Source organism: Mytilus trossulus, chromosome 1 (assembly GCF_036588685.1).
Source record: "Mytilus trossulus isolate FHL-02 chromosome 1, PNRI_Mtr1.1.1.hap1, whole genome shotgun sequence".
NCBI classification, from domain to species: Eukaryota; Metazoa; Mollusca; class Bivalvia; order Mytilida; family Mytilidae; genus Mytilus; species Mytilus trossulus.
The window spans coordinates 46274038-46291194 of record NC_086373.1 but is presented as its reverse complement, the minus strand read 5'-3'; the positions used below and the strand labels follow the sequence as shown (position 1 = coordinate 46291194).

Genomic DNA, 17157 nt, shown 5'->3' with positions numbered 1-17157 from the left:
AACAACATAGATCTTTTATTTTAATAATATATACATCAAACTGATGGATAACAAAATTATAGTGTTTAAATAGTCCACTTTTGTATTTGTTCCTCTGCTAAAAGCATCCAAAATCAGGTCAAACCAATTTCTGTCAGGAGGTGGTGGTGTCTTGGTTGGCGGTGGTGGGGTTAAACTTTTACATTCATCGTCTTTTGACCGCAGATTTGGACATTTACCCCTACTTGTGGTCTCTGGATCACTCCAATGCTGTAGTTCACATATGCCTTTTAAAATTTGAAGGTTTTCAACAGTAGGTTGAAAAGCTGACGAATGCAATGGGTACACATTTGAATATTTCATAAACCCACTGAGTTGAGGTGTTAGTCCGATAATATACTCCTCCCCTACATCAGTCTGATAAGCAACATTCGCACATAACTCATGTTCATCAATAGATTCTATGATGAGATTTTCTGGAATCCGAAATTTCCCTGATTTGATGACACAATAGACTACAAATCTACTGTCTACATCATTTGGACTACGGAATTTGCCATGTTCCACATCTTTTCCATACACTACAACATCAGATTTAAATAGTATGTCTTCCATTGTAAAGTTTCGCCATTCTTGTACAAAACAACCGACATTTATATAAACAAAGGTTGAAAACAGTGTACACATAAAAGTGATTCCAGTTGAAGCCATTGTGTTTTAATAACTTATCTGGTAGTCAAAAGACTTATGGAAATCTTTTAACATTCAATACAGCCCAAGTATATATTCCAAATGAAACCTCCCTTTTTGACACTGCTACACTATAATTTATTATGTTAATACAATTTTTTTAAATTATACTAAAAATATACAAATAAGACACGCGATATATATATATAGTAATTAATTATTCAAGATTATTATAATGATATTATCATATACAATTGTTAGCTTTCTATCTATGACTGTCCTTTAGAACGAGTCATTTCTGCTATGTAACATAACTGACTCACGAGTAAAGAAGCCCCACTGAAAAAGAAAAAGAAAATAGTAAGAAAACCTGAAAAAGTTAATGTTTTTCAAATTTCAAACAATAAAGGTATTTTTTTTCAATTTAAGCAGTACTATATAGATCAAATATCATTTCAAATCTCTCTTTTTTACACTAAAAAGCACAATTTAATCATTGAACATAAAGTTATTGCCCAACGCTTGCCAGCATCCTGAGAAGATTCGTAATAGCTGTTTGACAAAGTTATGTTACATAATTTGCACTGCATGTGTTTTCTTTCTCATCAGCTTTTAGATCATTTTCTTTTGAAAGCTTACGATAAAGAAAACGACAGATAAACCATATATACGGATATACTAGGATTTAATACACGATTCGTTTTACGCAAGACGAGCTTTTGTCTACAAAAAAACTCATTATTGACGCTCGAATCAACAAATTAAAATTGATAAAGTATAGGAAGAGCACTGATGACAAAATTACGACATGTTGTCAACTATACATCTAAGGTAATTTATTCCCGGAGTAGAAACTACTTAGTAATTATTTGTAATTATAAAATTGAGAATGTAAAAAGGAAATGTGTCAAATAGACAACAACCCAACCAAAGATCAGACAACAGCCGAAGGCCACCAAATTGAATATCAATGATTAACTCATGTCAACACCAGCAATAGCATCGACCCAGTAAATAAATTCATCATATATATCAAGATTATTATTTTCTAAGGATTAATATATGTTGTATTAAAAAAAAAATCTGTTGGTGGTTTTTTCGCCTCATATTATTTAAAATGGAACTGTTGTGTGTGAATATAACTGAAGGAAACAGTAAGTCATTTGTACAAATTGTAAAACTATATATTAATACTTACTTCCATACCGCGTATTAATCTTCATGTTACATTGTCTCGTCTAAAAATCAAATGTAAATTCATTTAAAAAAGAACAAGAGACATAGGACATTTTCTTTCCTACTTATTTTTTTCCAAAATATTGAAAACATTAAGATAAATAATCTCCATCAAATCAATTGGGTTTTTTTCAAATTATGTTGACGTTGTTTTTGTCACAAATTAAAGGTTTTCAGTATATGATCTATTTTAAATTGGAGAAAAGACGATCAGATATTACAAATGAGGCGAATGAATCCGTCCAAAGAGCCAGTCAAACTCAGAAGTCAAAACTGAACTGACAATGTCATAGGGGAAAAACGGTAAAAAGACTTACAAGCTTACAAATCACAAATGTTTAGCAATATGAACCCTACCATAAATCTGGATGATCTCATTTGCACCGAAAGGGTAGACAGATCCTGCTCCACGTGTTGCTCGTGTAACTACAAACCCAGTAATAAAGACTAATTCAGTAGGTCACATTTTTGGACGGGATCGTGGTTACGAAATTAATACATATATTCATTTTTGCCAACCGGCTTCACCACTTGGAACTCTTGTTTAATGGCCTTTGCTAGCTTAAACACTCGTTTATGAAATCATGATAGCAAGAACTATATCACAATTGGGAAGCTGAAATCATCTCATTTGCGAAAAAGCGGGGATATTTTTAGGGACTAGATAATAAGTACACGTAGTTTCCTACTAATCTAATACAACAAATAAAAATAAAAATATAAAATTATGCATGTTTATGAATCGAATCATTGTATATCTACTAGTATATATTTCATTATATAATCATCTTTTATAATTCTTTCATTTATTTTTATTAGCAGTAGTATTCAATTAAACGAACAAACGCATATCATATTATCTCTGAGCTTAAATTGTGTAGCAAATTGATTTATTAAGACCACACTTTTCGAATGCTGCGAGCAAATGCAATTCTATATTGATGTTCATGTGACCGTTTTCCTTTAAATATTGATATGACAAATTTCATATACCACCTGTTTATGAGATTGCCTTTTGGTAGCTTCCCATGGCAAAATATAGAATCTACACTTCGTTATTGAAAAACTTTCCAACATGGACACAATTTAGATAAAGAACAATAATGTGCTCAATTGTTTTATATGTTGTTCTATTTATTAGAGGATGGTGAACGTGTAGATATATTCATTTTGTATCTATTGGTTGCTGTCTTATTGACGATTCCCATGAAAACAAAAGTCATTATAATAGCTTGACATACCTTTTGATAGAAGTTTATATTGGTTTTAATAAGCCTGTCATAAGAAGGCATAGCTGGCCTTACATTATGTTCTAAGTATGCCTCTGGACCACCCAATATTCCCTTACTCAGGTGGCGGAATCTGTCAAGCTATAAAAATATAAAATGAATTCTGTTTATGTTTATTTTATTTTTTTACATTCTACTAATAAAATATCTTTATAAAAGTGATCGGACCGGTTTCCAATGTACATTTTTTTTAATAACGATGGTTATAATCTGAAAGTAGTCGATTGTCTATATCCTATGCTAAGTACATTGTATCACGATTTTTTCCTCGATATTTCCATAAATCAAAAAGCGATTAAGTGCTATATGTTGCTGTTAATAACATTTTGATACAAATTGTTAGTAAATTTTTGCATCGAAGGATGTTGCTAACCAAAATAAAGTGACTTGTATCAGAAAAACTGTGAATCTTCCAACAAAATTTAGTTTTGGTTTATAAACATGTCTTCTAATATATTTTAAGATTTTGTTTAAGTTATTAGAACTTTGAAATTATACATGCACATTGGGATGTGTTACTTTGAATTCAAGTAAAGATTGAAAAACATAATGCAAACGGTCCTTGTGTGAAGACATTGACCTCTTCCTCCCACCTATATTGATAGAAAGAATTGCTTTCATAGTATTCATGATTTACATCATATAATGATTTTAACTTCATGAGCACTTAAACATCATTAATGTTCCTATAAATGATTGCTTTGGTACATTGCATGGTAAATTGAGATATAGATAATTTTCAAATCAAAGTATATTGCGTGATTCCTTACCTACGTACTTTTCACAAGACTTTCACAGTTCCCTCGCAAACGAAATACATTACTATTGTAGGTTCTGACTGTTCTGCAAAAATGCGATTTAATTTATTTTTTTTTATTTCAATTTTCGGGCGATGACTTCATTTCATTGCAAAAGCAATTTTTAGATTAGATGTGATTTTATCTTTTTTCACTTCAAACTTTCGACCGCAGACTTACCTATTGAATTGCAGGTTTTCACTGTCTTGCTAAGTTGTGATTTCGTTTTAAGTATTTTCAAACTTTGGGTCACAAAAGTTCATACTGCATCAAAGTGCAGGTTTTGAATTTTATACAGATATGATATTGTATCTTTTTGGGTTCAAACTTACCGTTATTTTCTGTATTCAAAAGTGGTTAATATCTATTTAAAGGAAAGTCTACACACAGTGTTCTTTTTCTTGGGACTACTTGAGATTTGAAATCAGTTTACAAAATACTCACATGTTCTTGTTTGACGTTGATTGGACGGTTTAGGACAATCCATGTGACAGATTCTGAACATCCGGGTGTTGTCAGTGATCCATGGTATGTCACATACTGGTCAGTATTTGGAAATAAAATCTCTAATGGTATTCCGGATATTGTTTTCCTTTGACCTGTTAGGTAAACAGTTGCTGATTTTATTTTTTAAAACATTTACATCGTCAAATGTTTTAAAGAAAGATAACCTCTATAACTTTACTTTTTCGTATACGATAAATTGTTTTTGTCTTTCTTGTAGTTGAGCATGCACCTTGTGTAATACTGGAAAAGTACATGTAGCATTCAAGCTAACATCACGGTTCACAGAATTTCCAATTTTCACCTATTTCAAAAAGCGTAGGACATCTCATATGTGCTTTTTAGAGACTTCACAATTATTGCATTTATCATAATTTGATATTTATGTACTTCCTCAACAGAGCTAAATACGTTTATTTTTTTCATAGATGAACGTGAAATCAAGTTGTTCCAAAATATGGAGGAAAAAAACAAACATCAGTTGTTCTATTTTTACATCTGTGTAATGACGCATTAGGTTCTCCGATACAGTAACTTTGATACCTCGGTTAGAGGTCGGTTCAAACCCATTCCTATGATTCAGTTAGACTCAAAATAAACTTGATGTGGGGAACTATATATGATAAAGAAAGATACATCTACAAAAATAAACACAGAACGGTTATTTTTGTATGTTTCTTAGTTATATGTAGGTGATAAAAACTGCTAAAAAGCTGAAATTTTGGTACTCCGTCACACTTCTTTTAATGCGCATTAGCCTTCTGCAGAACGCCTTTCCCTTCAAATTAAACTGTACATTTCCGAAACGTAACAATAGCGTTAGCAAAAATATTTAACAGTAAAATTGTTACGTTATCATGAGTTAAAAATCATACAAATCATTAATGTTGTTATTACCTTTTAGTCTTACAATCTCTGTATATTTTGACATAAGTTGAAAAGCCTCATTACTTGGAACACCATACTGAAAATATGCAAATATTTGAAATGTTAATACTACATATTCATCGCTTTATTTGATATAAATTAGAGGAGCCTAAGAATTTACAAGTTAATAATCGCATGCTGTTCAAAGAAATTGCATACAGTCGGATACATGTACTGCATGTAGTCACAAGGATTAAATCTTATGTGAATCAGCTTATGGAACTATCACAAATGTATATATCTAGCTTAATGCAATTGATCATTTTTTGTGCAGTGTGTTTTTTTAAAAGGTGTACCCATCCTTCACTAAAGTCATTACAATACATTTATTACTAGTGGAAAAGGAACTTCTTACCCTTTCGGATTTCATACCCAGTTTTTGTGGGGTTCGTCACGGTTGCGCAGTCATTATTTTTCTGTATATAGTGTTTTGTTATTGTTGTGTGTTTTTGTCGTTTTTCTTTTTAACCATGGTAAAAATGTTGCCTTGTTATGTTGTACTTTGTATCTTCTGTCTATTTTCATCAAATCGGATCATTACGACTTATTCATGCACCTAGAAAAAGATTGAGTTCAAAGCCAAAGTGTGTCGACCGTAATTTTCAAACACTGTTTCTACAGCGGGACCATTCCGAAAACTCTTAGTAATAGAGGTGTAATGTTTTCATATCGAATAGCCATTGTTGATTCAACGACCTAAAAGCAAGCATTTCATGTAACAATTGAAAAATAATCAACTATACACATGGAAAAAAGTATTGCAACACCTTGAATTTTTAAAACTTGAAAAATCAGTCTCTTATTTTGGATGGAATATGATAAAGTATTTGTAAAATAATATTGAAACGTAGTTAATGATAACATTGTTTTTAAAACGAACAAAAAATGTATGAAAACAAAATTTATCTAACCAAAATTTTTATAATAAAATGAAGTGTTTTTGTACAAAAAAATGCATTTTACAACTTTTACTGTAGTCGAACTTTACAAGGGCAGACATTTCAAAATTAATCTTTAAATGATTGTCCACAACATGGTTGATCGTTATACGCGAAAGAATAGCCTCCATTCAAACAGACAACCGCATTTTAACGTCCTCCGATTCCTGCCATAAGTCGACTAATTTGTTGCTATGGTAGCAGCAACCATTCTTGACGAAGGGTATTATTTATTTTATGACTTGTTTGAACTGGATGTCCTTTCATGCACTTTATGCCCAATAGTGTCCCATATATGCTCGATATGGTTCATATTCGGGCTATGATGGGGCCAAGGAAGATAAACCGAATTCCATTGGAACAATGGATCTTCCTCCACGACGCTAATTTCCAACGTTGGCGAGCTCTGCACTATATTGGATACGGGCATCTGTGTGTCTGTTCGTAGGCAAAGGTCTTCGAAATGGTATTATCGCACGATAACCAGTAACGATGAGCCGATCTCGAACAGTTCTTGTTTAAAGACTCATGTGTGGTCATCCTCTTTTTAGGTTTATATTGTTTACATGGGTTTCTTTCTGATCAAACTTCATTATGCTTTATTTTCCATAGCAGATGGTATAGGGGGTCTTCTTGACCTCGGAAGGTCTTTAACATCGTTTCTTGCCTTATTTTTATTCTCAAAACGACTTATAGTGGAATGGTGATGACCAACAATGCGTGCAATTATCACAGCGACATACCTGCTTATCTCATGCTGGATATCTGCCATCTTGCTTCAGTTATGAGTTGTGGATGACCAATTACAAGGTGTCAATAACATAAATTTAAAAACTTGTTTATTTTAAGTGTTGAAAACAATGAGGATAAAAACAGTACAGTAGCTGCATGTGCAGATAAGAACTGATAGAGTCGATATTTATTGATTAAACGCAGGTTATATTTAAATAATGTTTAACTAGTTCTATTTCAACAAATTATTGAACAAAAAAATAAAAAGTGTTTTTATTTAATTTGAATTTCAATTTGGTGTTGCAATACTTTTTGCCATGTGTATACATTCTCTCAAACAAAATACCATTTAAAAATATTGGAATGGGCTGAATAACATTGAAGCCATGCATACTAAGAGTACAAACTAGGACTTATTCAAACTTCTGATGGATACTATTATCTTCGTTTTATATACAAAAACGATTTTAGATGGACGCTGAGAATTCTGTTTCTACACTTGCAAACGGTGTTTTGAATATCACATAGAAGAACTAAAATTTTATTTTGTCCTTCTATACCACTTAAGGCATGTTGTCTACTGTACTAGTTATTGCTTTCTCTGGCTGAATATTCCACAACTAGTTCTAGATATTTTTACCTTTATTAAAAAAAGGTCCAGGTCATACCAAATGATGTCTACAAATTTTATGCATATGGATCAACATATTATAAAAGATTGCAAACGCCATGGTCAATGAAAAAAAATACATACAATAGTTAATAAACACTAATAATGAAACTGAATATTAAGCATGTCACATAACCACTGGAAGGAACGAATAAGGTATGATTGCATACATACATTTATGTAAATCCAAGGACTTGTATAGTGACAAATCCTTGATAAAACGGTTAAAACACCTACTTCAAAATTGGATGAAATCAAATTTGCAATTAATAATAAACTATTACCTTGCAGAAAATAGCGATGATAGCAACTCCCTGGAATGAATCTAAAGCTTGTGACAAGTTATGATAGAGATCAACATTATATGTTATCAAATGTATCTGAAAATAAAATAGGAAGATTCAAAATACAAGTTGTCCAAATTTGCCTTCCTGTGTGCGATATACGAAATATGTAATATACATGCATACCAATACTACTGGGGCGATGCTGTTGCTGTAAGATAAGATTACCTAGCTTGTGTCCAATATGGACATTTTAAATTGGATTTGTCATGATATTTTTTTAGACAACTTTGATTTAAATGTTCCGATTTTTTTCATAATTATGTGATTTCCCTAAAATTAAGGTTGCAAACTCACCAGGCAAAATTGCGCCATATATATTAATAGACGGACAAGGTAATGCAGTCTATGTACGGGTTTATCTAATGAGTTATACGCTCTTCCCAAACGCTTTATGCATTTTGCTTCACAAAATTTCAAGATTTAGAAGAATTTTACATGCAAAGCCATTTGTATCGGCGCATTTAAAAGTATTGATATACAATAACATATTGTTGGTTGTAACTCAGGTATCACATTCCTCATTATGAATATTAACATAAATAATGTGTTGTAGATTCGATTCTTAGAATGAACAATCTTGTAATTATGTATACACGGAATACTGTAAATAGTAACCGCTGCTGGACAGGTATCACATTCCTCATTATGATTATTAATATAAATGATGTGTTGTAGATTCGATTCTTAGAATGGACAATCTTGTAATTATGTATGCACGGAATAATGTAAACGGTAACCTCTGCTGGACAGGTATCTCATTCCTCATTATGATTATTAATATAAATGATGTGTTGTAGATTCAATTCTTAGAATGGACAATCTTGTAATTATGTATGCACGGAATAATGTTAATAGTAACCTCTGCTGGAAAACTTCTCCCATCAATGGAATGCTCTGAGCCTTTACTGTGATTACGACCAAAATGGACTTTTAGCTGTGCTATTTTGTGTCTATATTTCAAGGGTCCTGAGAAAACAATAGGACCATCCTCAACATCAACAGTAATCCCACGTCCAGTGTTCGTTATATTGCCAGATACCTACATAGAAAAGTCATCCATAAAGTATTTCAGGTCTTAAATTCGACATTCAATTCTATATATTGCGTCAACACTTTATACCAAATGCTTATAGTCAGCCAATTCAAATAAATTCTTTGTATATTTACAGTGTGAAAGAAATAATTAAAATTAAAAATATCCAAATAAGTGTATCCTACTAGTAAGCCATTTTTGGCTGTATTTTTATAATATTAGCATCATACCATAACTAATACATGCATATTTATTTTGCTTGCTGTCAAATACCTGATTTTTTTAATATGTCTCAACGGTCAACAGTTAAGTAATTGCATAGACAAGGGTCTTTTGTTGGAAAACAACACAATTGTATTGAAGTATACACTGCATTCTCCATTATTCCTACACATATCCGGATGTACTTTCATTTGTGCATGAAAAAAATGTTTTAATCTTCAGCCCTTATTACAATTCGATGATATATAAATTATCTATTACTGATAACATGTTAAATCTTTGTCATTTGATAGCTGTCATTTGGGGAATTATACCACATCCTCTTTTTTCAGGTTTTATTACAATTTGTATATTTTTAAAAATTATCAAATCTAAAATATTTGTATACTCTTGGGAACAGTTGTCTCATTGGCAATCATACCACATCTTCTTTTTTATCTATTATTCGTCATTTGATATTTATTTCATGTTGGAATAAACCACATCTTTTTTTTATTTTCATATTGGCACGTCATACATCTATGTACACATGTTACATATCAAATAGAATATGTAGTACAAACTTATCTGAACAAATGTCATCATTTATATGGAAGCTGGTACACCCCTTGTAATGTTATTTTGTTGCAAATAAGTAGGGATTATTAGTATATGTTGTGTGTTACAAGATGGAATGAAATCATCATGTGGAGTTAACTTCTCGGAATGATGAAGAAAAAAATGCGTTGTAATGTCGACTTGCTAGAATTAATGTAATGACAAAAATAATAGGAAGTCGACTTGTTTACTGGTTAGGTTGAAAACTTGCTTATTTGACGATGAGGAAAAACATAGGTCTTTTTTTAAATCGATGTCCATATCAGTTTTGTTTTCTTAATGTGCTTCGAATGTTTGAAGCTATCCATAAAGTTAGTAGATGTGGTGTGATAGCCAATGAGACGACTACCAATCAGAGTTTAAATGAAGTGGATGTGAGCATTTATTATTGGCAGCCGTCCGTAAAAGATGCTAGAAAATACCACCACATGGAAAGTGGTGAGACTCTAATAAAATATTGAATCAGAATCTGAATCGGGAAATTTGAAACAATTCAAACGAGATATGAAATGGCTTATTTATAACAAAACAATTTACGAAAACAATAAATATGAAACACATGAACCAGCGACAGTTATCGAACATATGTGTGAGCTCAATCCTATATAACTTGGACAGCCATGTAACAGCACAATGAAAACTATGAAAACAGTTGCCGTTGTCTTCACTCAATAGATTGGTCGTACTAGGCAATATAAATTCATCAAAACCTGTGAGTAATATCGAATGCTAATATCAGAGTGAACAGATCCAGCTCGATGTGAGTCACCAGTCGTGTTATTCGTGAAAATACAACTTGAAAAAAAGTAAAATCACAAAATACTGAAATCCGAAGAAAATTTAAACACGGAAAGCCCCTAATCAAATGGCAAAATCAAAAATCAAAAGATAAAACACAAACACATCAAACGAATGAACACCGACTGTCATATTCCCAACGATGTGTGAACCAAAAAAAGCCAGACATAATAGATACAAAAAATGTAAAATATAGGGTACTATAAAAACAAACAAATATGTAAACAAGCATTACAATGACACAATAACCGGGCGCAATGGCGGGATGTATCAAATTCAATAAAAGTGCAAGAAATCGCTATTTCTTTTCTTTAAATCTGCAAACGAGAACAGATCCACGTCATATGTAACAAAGAAACACAAAAAGGCATAAAGACAAAGCATATTAGCAAAAATGAAAGATTAGAATCATTGACAAAAGTCATAATAGAACAATAACACAATGACGGGATGTACGAGTACGGAGGCACGTCATATGTAACAAAGAAACACAAAAGTATATATAGACAAAGAATACTAGCAAAAATGTAAGACAAGAATACACAAATTATTATAGAACAATAAGACAATGACAGGATGTATAAGTACAGAGTCAAGTCAAACGGATATCACTAAAACAGAATAAACAGTGAAAGTAATATTCTTTAAGACAAAAACATGTAAAATAATACTAAAACAATTTATAAAGATGATAAACAACGTCAGTACCCAGAATCTAGAATTCAAGTATATGTGAAGTTGATACGGAATATTCATCATCAAGGTCTTGGTACCTTCCGATGAAGTTTTTTGGCTCATCAACTTTCTGCCCTGATACTGGTGATTTGGTTTCAGACCCAGTTATTTGGTCTAATGCGGTAGCTCACCTTCGAGGAAAAAACGACGTGATTGTGGTTACGACCATTGGAACATGTATTATCCATCGTTTTCCCATAACTTTAGTGTGAGTGGATTAAAAGTGTCTCGTTTGTTGACAATACAGTACTTATCATTTGAATTGTGTCGAGCGTGTGACATTAATGTCTCGGAAGTTAGACACAGCAATCCAATATTCTGTCTTTGGTTGTGGCTCCAGCGTCTTCGTCATATAGATCGTTAGGTTATCGTTTGATTTTTTTTTTACATTTTTCGGATCTTTCATAGCTTACTATACGACAAAGGTTTTTTTTTCTCATTGTGGAAGATCATACAGTGATAGAATCATATGCAAAACAGTGTGGCTGTGGCCATTGATTGACGTCCTAAATTATCCCATTGACTGAGACAGATTATGTGAACGTTTGTCTATAACGACCACTGCTCACTATGTACTTGTTAAAGACATTTAAACTGTGGGGTTACCAAAGGTTTTCAATACCTAAATAAAGTTATTCGAAAAATTAATCATGAATAACACGATGTTATGATTTATATCAATAATATAAATCAAAACATAAAGGTTATTCCTGATTAATTTTTAGAATTATTTCATTATTAAAGGCGTTTAAAAACCTTTGGTGACCCTACAGTTTAAATTCTATAATAAGTAAGTAGTGAGCAGTGGTCGTTACAGACAAACGTTCACATAATCTGTCCCAGTCATTGAATGAATTAAGGACGTAAATCAATGGCAACAGCCACACTGTTTTGAATATGATTCTATATAGTTGTTAAATTTTAAGTGACTTGTTACCGAATTAAATTGTTTTAACCGTATAAATTTTTAACCTCGATGAATTGTTATAAAACTTGTACAGGAGTTAATCTTTTAGATCAAAATAAAGCATCTACAAAATTACAGAAAAACAGAAATATCAACGTTTATAGTCAACATTTTACCTTTACACTGACAGCAACAATTTCAGGCATGACACAGGGTTCCGTGGAATCATTCACGAGTTTATTATACTATTGCTTCTATTTGAGAACTAAGCAAAATAAAGGACCGGACCAACTGATGTTTGGATGTACGTCCTCCTTACGTCCAACATATTTTATATTTTTGTAGTATGTTTTCCTGATTTGTCTCTGTCGTTCCCCTTTTTCATATTAAATAACTCCGTACAACTTTTTGAACTTTAAAAACAACATAACTTAAAAATTCCGACTTAATTGCAACAAAATAACTTTACTAAGGGTGAACCATATGCGCTTCCATAATTTATACCTACTTTTCTGGGAATAATATAAAACGGATCCAGATTAGGATCATACAATAAATGACTTGTGTTAATATCTATTGGAGACTGGAATTTTCCATTGGAACATATCAGCCATTCGTCTATTGTTTTGCCCCAGTTTTCTGCTCCTTTAACAGAAAACAGACATGCTTGATAAAGTTTCTGTACATAATCTTACAAGTCGATGTTAGTATATGGCGATTTGTGACCAATAAACATAATTATATCAAACTATTAATGTATAAGTTTTTATTTACTAACACTGATTGACTGATATAAAGCTTGAATGCAGTGTTCAATAATGCATATTGTATGCCCCAACCTGCGGTAGTATAAAAGCATTATATTTATTTACTTTACAGTTTGCTTTCGTCTGTTTGGTTGTCCATCCTTTATGTTAAAATTTGCAGTTTAAGAAGTTTACCATAAATTTGTGGTCACATCAAGTTGAAACTGTGTACACATATTTATTATGATCTCACTTTTAACATGTAACATTTTATTCCAAATAATTGTTGGACACCTTTTTAATTGGTGGTAAATTCTCAGGTTATGTATTTATACTTTTGACCTCTTTTTCATGGTTCACTAAATAAGGACAAACCATAGTACGAGCGGTCAATGATTTCCAGTGATGGAAAACTATATTTTATAATGATGTAAGTGTAAAAACGAGCAAAACTACTTGTCCATTATGTTTCTATTCAATTACCAAAATTATATCCCAGTTAACTGATTCACGGAAGTCAAAGAACACATTGATTTCAACTTAACAGTCTCTACCAAATTCGCCATTGTATTAATGATATATGTGTCTTCACCTTTCCACTTTTATAATTGATAACAAGATTTGCACTCGACACGAGCAACACACTTGGTTGAGGAGACACTGCCTCCACCTCAAGTTCTTTTAAAGTAAGATAAGTCAAATTCTTGCATTTTTTTTATTGTTATTGGGAAGCATTAATCCTGGCTAGTCCTATAACATATGACTTGGCATTCTATTCAATTTTTAACGTTTTTATACTGATATTTTCAATTTTTTTTTTTTTTTTAATGCGAATATGACTTCGCATTCTTATTCAATTTTTAACGTTTTTATACTGATATTTTCATTTTTTATTTTTTTTGAAAGCGAATAGAACTTCGCATTCTTATTCAATTTTTAACGTTTTTATACTGATATTTTCATTTTTTATTTTTTTTGAATGCGAATAGGACTTCGCATTCTTATTCAATTTTTAACGTTTTTATACTGATATTTTCATTTTTCATTTTTTTTAATGCGAAGACCTCGGGTGGCACATTGATAGTAAAAAAAAAATATCAGAACAGTAAATAGAAATAGTAAATAATGCCCCCGAGGTCATATGTTATAGGATGGCACATTGATAGTAAAAAATCTATAATCCTGGCGTATCGAAAATCTTTATTATTAATGATATTGCAAAATGAGGAACATCATCTCTTCTTGTGATATTAAATTTCATTACATACTTACCAGAAACTCCTTCATATGTCCACCATTTTTGCCAAAATGATCCAGATCCAAGCACTACAAACACAAAAAAGGTCATCAAACAACAAGGGTAGTCATTTTAATTAGATAGGGGGTCACCGGGCACTTTTTTTTGTAATATTAGAGGTTATGCAAAAATGTTAGATTTTGTATACATAATGCATAGAAACACCAATTTCATGAATTTGGTGTGATATCGATAAAAAAACTATTCAATTCACATAATTTTGTGAAAAAAATTAAGGATGTACAGAGTGGGGCCATAATTAAGTATTCGTCACTTCATATTTTTTGCTATCTATTGTATATAAAACTACATTTTTTCCCAAAAAATATTTGGGGGTCATTTTTGGTTTGATTTAAAGCAAATTTGTACCAAAAGCATGAATAGAAGCAGATTTGTCACTTTTTTTTTGTAGCTCTAATAATATGCTTTCAGATATGAAAAGAAAAAATGGAGTCACCAGACTTGTTTTCATGCGCCATTATAAACTGTAATTCTGTAACACATTATACTTTTAACGTTTACTTACTTTATCTGAGTTAGCTTCCCTTATGTGGCAAAGTTGAAAAAATTAAATCAACCTTGTTTTTTTGGGTTTTTTTGGGGAGGGGGAGGGTACAGCCGTTATTACGATAAAACACATGATTTTCTATACAAGAAATGAGAAGATTTATACAAACTACTCTCGAAATTTGCACATTTCATTAAAGAGCTAACCGATTGTTATCTGCTATTTTAATATCCAAACTACTTCACTTAACAAAACGTGACAACACTAAGAAGTTCCTTATAAAAATAAGTTATCTTAAACGGCATGCGATGACCAGTAAGAATGAAAAAAAGATATAGTGGAGAAGGCAACTTAAAAAATAAATTAAATCTTACAGTCGCCAGGGATATAAAGGTATTAGCTGCTTCCATCAGACACTCGTTGGTTTCTAGTTTTAAAAGTGCTAAGAATGCGGAAAGAGTTAAGAAAGAACGAACCAAAATTAAAGTGTCCAAATTAAACATTGGGTTTTTTTTAACTCAGAATTGGACTCCTATAAGTTTTCTATATATATGTATAGAGTCGACTACATAATAATTCAATACCAAGTACTAGTATTTATGCTGCAATATTTTGTTTAGTTATTTTGTTTATTCAGAATATTGTTTATCAAAAAAAAAACTGCTCCGAAAAGTCATGATTTTGAAAGTTTTACGGAAGAGCATTTAGCTTATATTGCATAATCTTTCATTAAAAACAGTCCTAAACATAATCAGTATACTTAGATTAGTAGCTACAATTTCATCGTCTTGCTATTTTTCATTGACTGTAGTTGCGTTTTATCTTCGCCACAATAATAAAAAAAAAGAAAAATTCTTACCAGAATTAGCACCAAATATGGTTATTAAAACAAAACTAATCCTCATGTCTCAGACCAATCTCGATAGATAGAAACTTTATTTCGATATGCACCAAAGATCGAATCATTAAATAGTTAATTAACTTGAAGATGCACTTCAGAGTATTGTATTAGACTATAAATGTTGTTTAGATTTGACATCTTCTCCCATATATTACTGATAGCATCATAACACAGATAAGAGGCTATAGAAGAGCATTGAAGAATACTAAATTAAAATCACTGTGGTACCGCCATTTCTAGACAGGAGAGATAACGACGTAAGGGCTGATTTTTTTTTTCACATCAGGGATCTGTATCAGTCATCAAAACTTGATAAAGATTCTAAAGTTATGTTTAAGATTCAAAACCAATCATTGCATATTTCTGAAGATGGACATGGACATCTTTTGAACTGAGTTTAACTGTGTGTATTGTTGTGTGCGTTTGTTTTTCCTACATTGGCTAGGATACAGTGGGAGGGTTGACATCGAAATGTGTTGGTAAAATGTTTGTCATTTACTGAGATATTATTTATTTTACAAAAACAATTATAATTTTTAATATTGTATTAAACTTATCGTCAACAACAAATATCATAATATTTTGATTTTCATTTTAACTTTTAGAGTATAAGTAAAACATTTGTAAATCCCATAATGTGTACGATGTTTATGTAGATTCCTGTAGTTTTGTATAGAGAAGCAAGTCAGTGTCCTCTTTTTTTTTTTACATTTTCTAACAAAAAAGTGGGCGGTTGTTATTGACCTCTTGCCCCATGGCTTGTACGCCCCGGATAATTCCTTGGACCATGCAGACGTGCATTCATTTAATTGCACCTGTTGCTGCACTCATTGATCGACTTGTGATATGTTAGTCTATTGGGATGTACAGCTAAAGGCGGATTAACCTCTTTGACACCCTCGTGCAATATCAGACACCACCACTACTATTCCTTAAATTGACATCACTTTTATAACTAGTTACAACGAATCAATAGAAGCATCGCTCATTTGAAAGCAATGTCAAAGCTTAAAATGATCATCAATCACCGCTAAACAAAGTCTAGATTACATTTGTAGCCAAATTCATACAATGTTATTGGAAATCTAGTAAAGATCAGACTAATTCATTACGAACTTGTCTAACAAATTTCTTTATTGGTATGATCAAACTTGGTGAAATAACAGTATCATTTCAGAACGGTTGAAATAAATATTTTCTTGTTAAGATTTAAGATACAAATATAAAATGCATTCCAATTGGTGTAAGTGGCCAAAAAATGCCTAAATAAACTTCCAGTTTCTGCTCAGAAGTCATGTTCAATA

The 17157-nt window shown here is 31.6% G+C and overlaps 1 protein-coding gene across 1 annotated transcript; it reads right to left on the bottom strand.

Annotated features, from left to right (window-relative positions):
• Positions 1–15900, bottom strand: LOC134708252 (carbonic anhydrase-related protein 10-like). The gene is made up of 11 exons (XM_063568644.1): positions 15812–15900; positions 14420–14473; positions 12910–13046; positions 8969–9148; positions 8047–8142; positions 5393–5459; positions 4436–4590; positions 3147–3275; positions 1868–1907; positions 993–1008; positions 1–560 (listed from the first exon to the last, which is right to left on the bottom strand). The coding sequence occupies exons 1-11, from the start codon at positions 15855–15857 to the stop codon at positions 524–526; spliced, it is 957 nt and encodes a 318-aa protein (XP_063424714.1). The 5' UTR covers positions 15858–15900; the 3' UTR covers positions 1–523.
• Positions 15901–17157: the final 1257 nt, after the last annotated feature.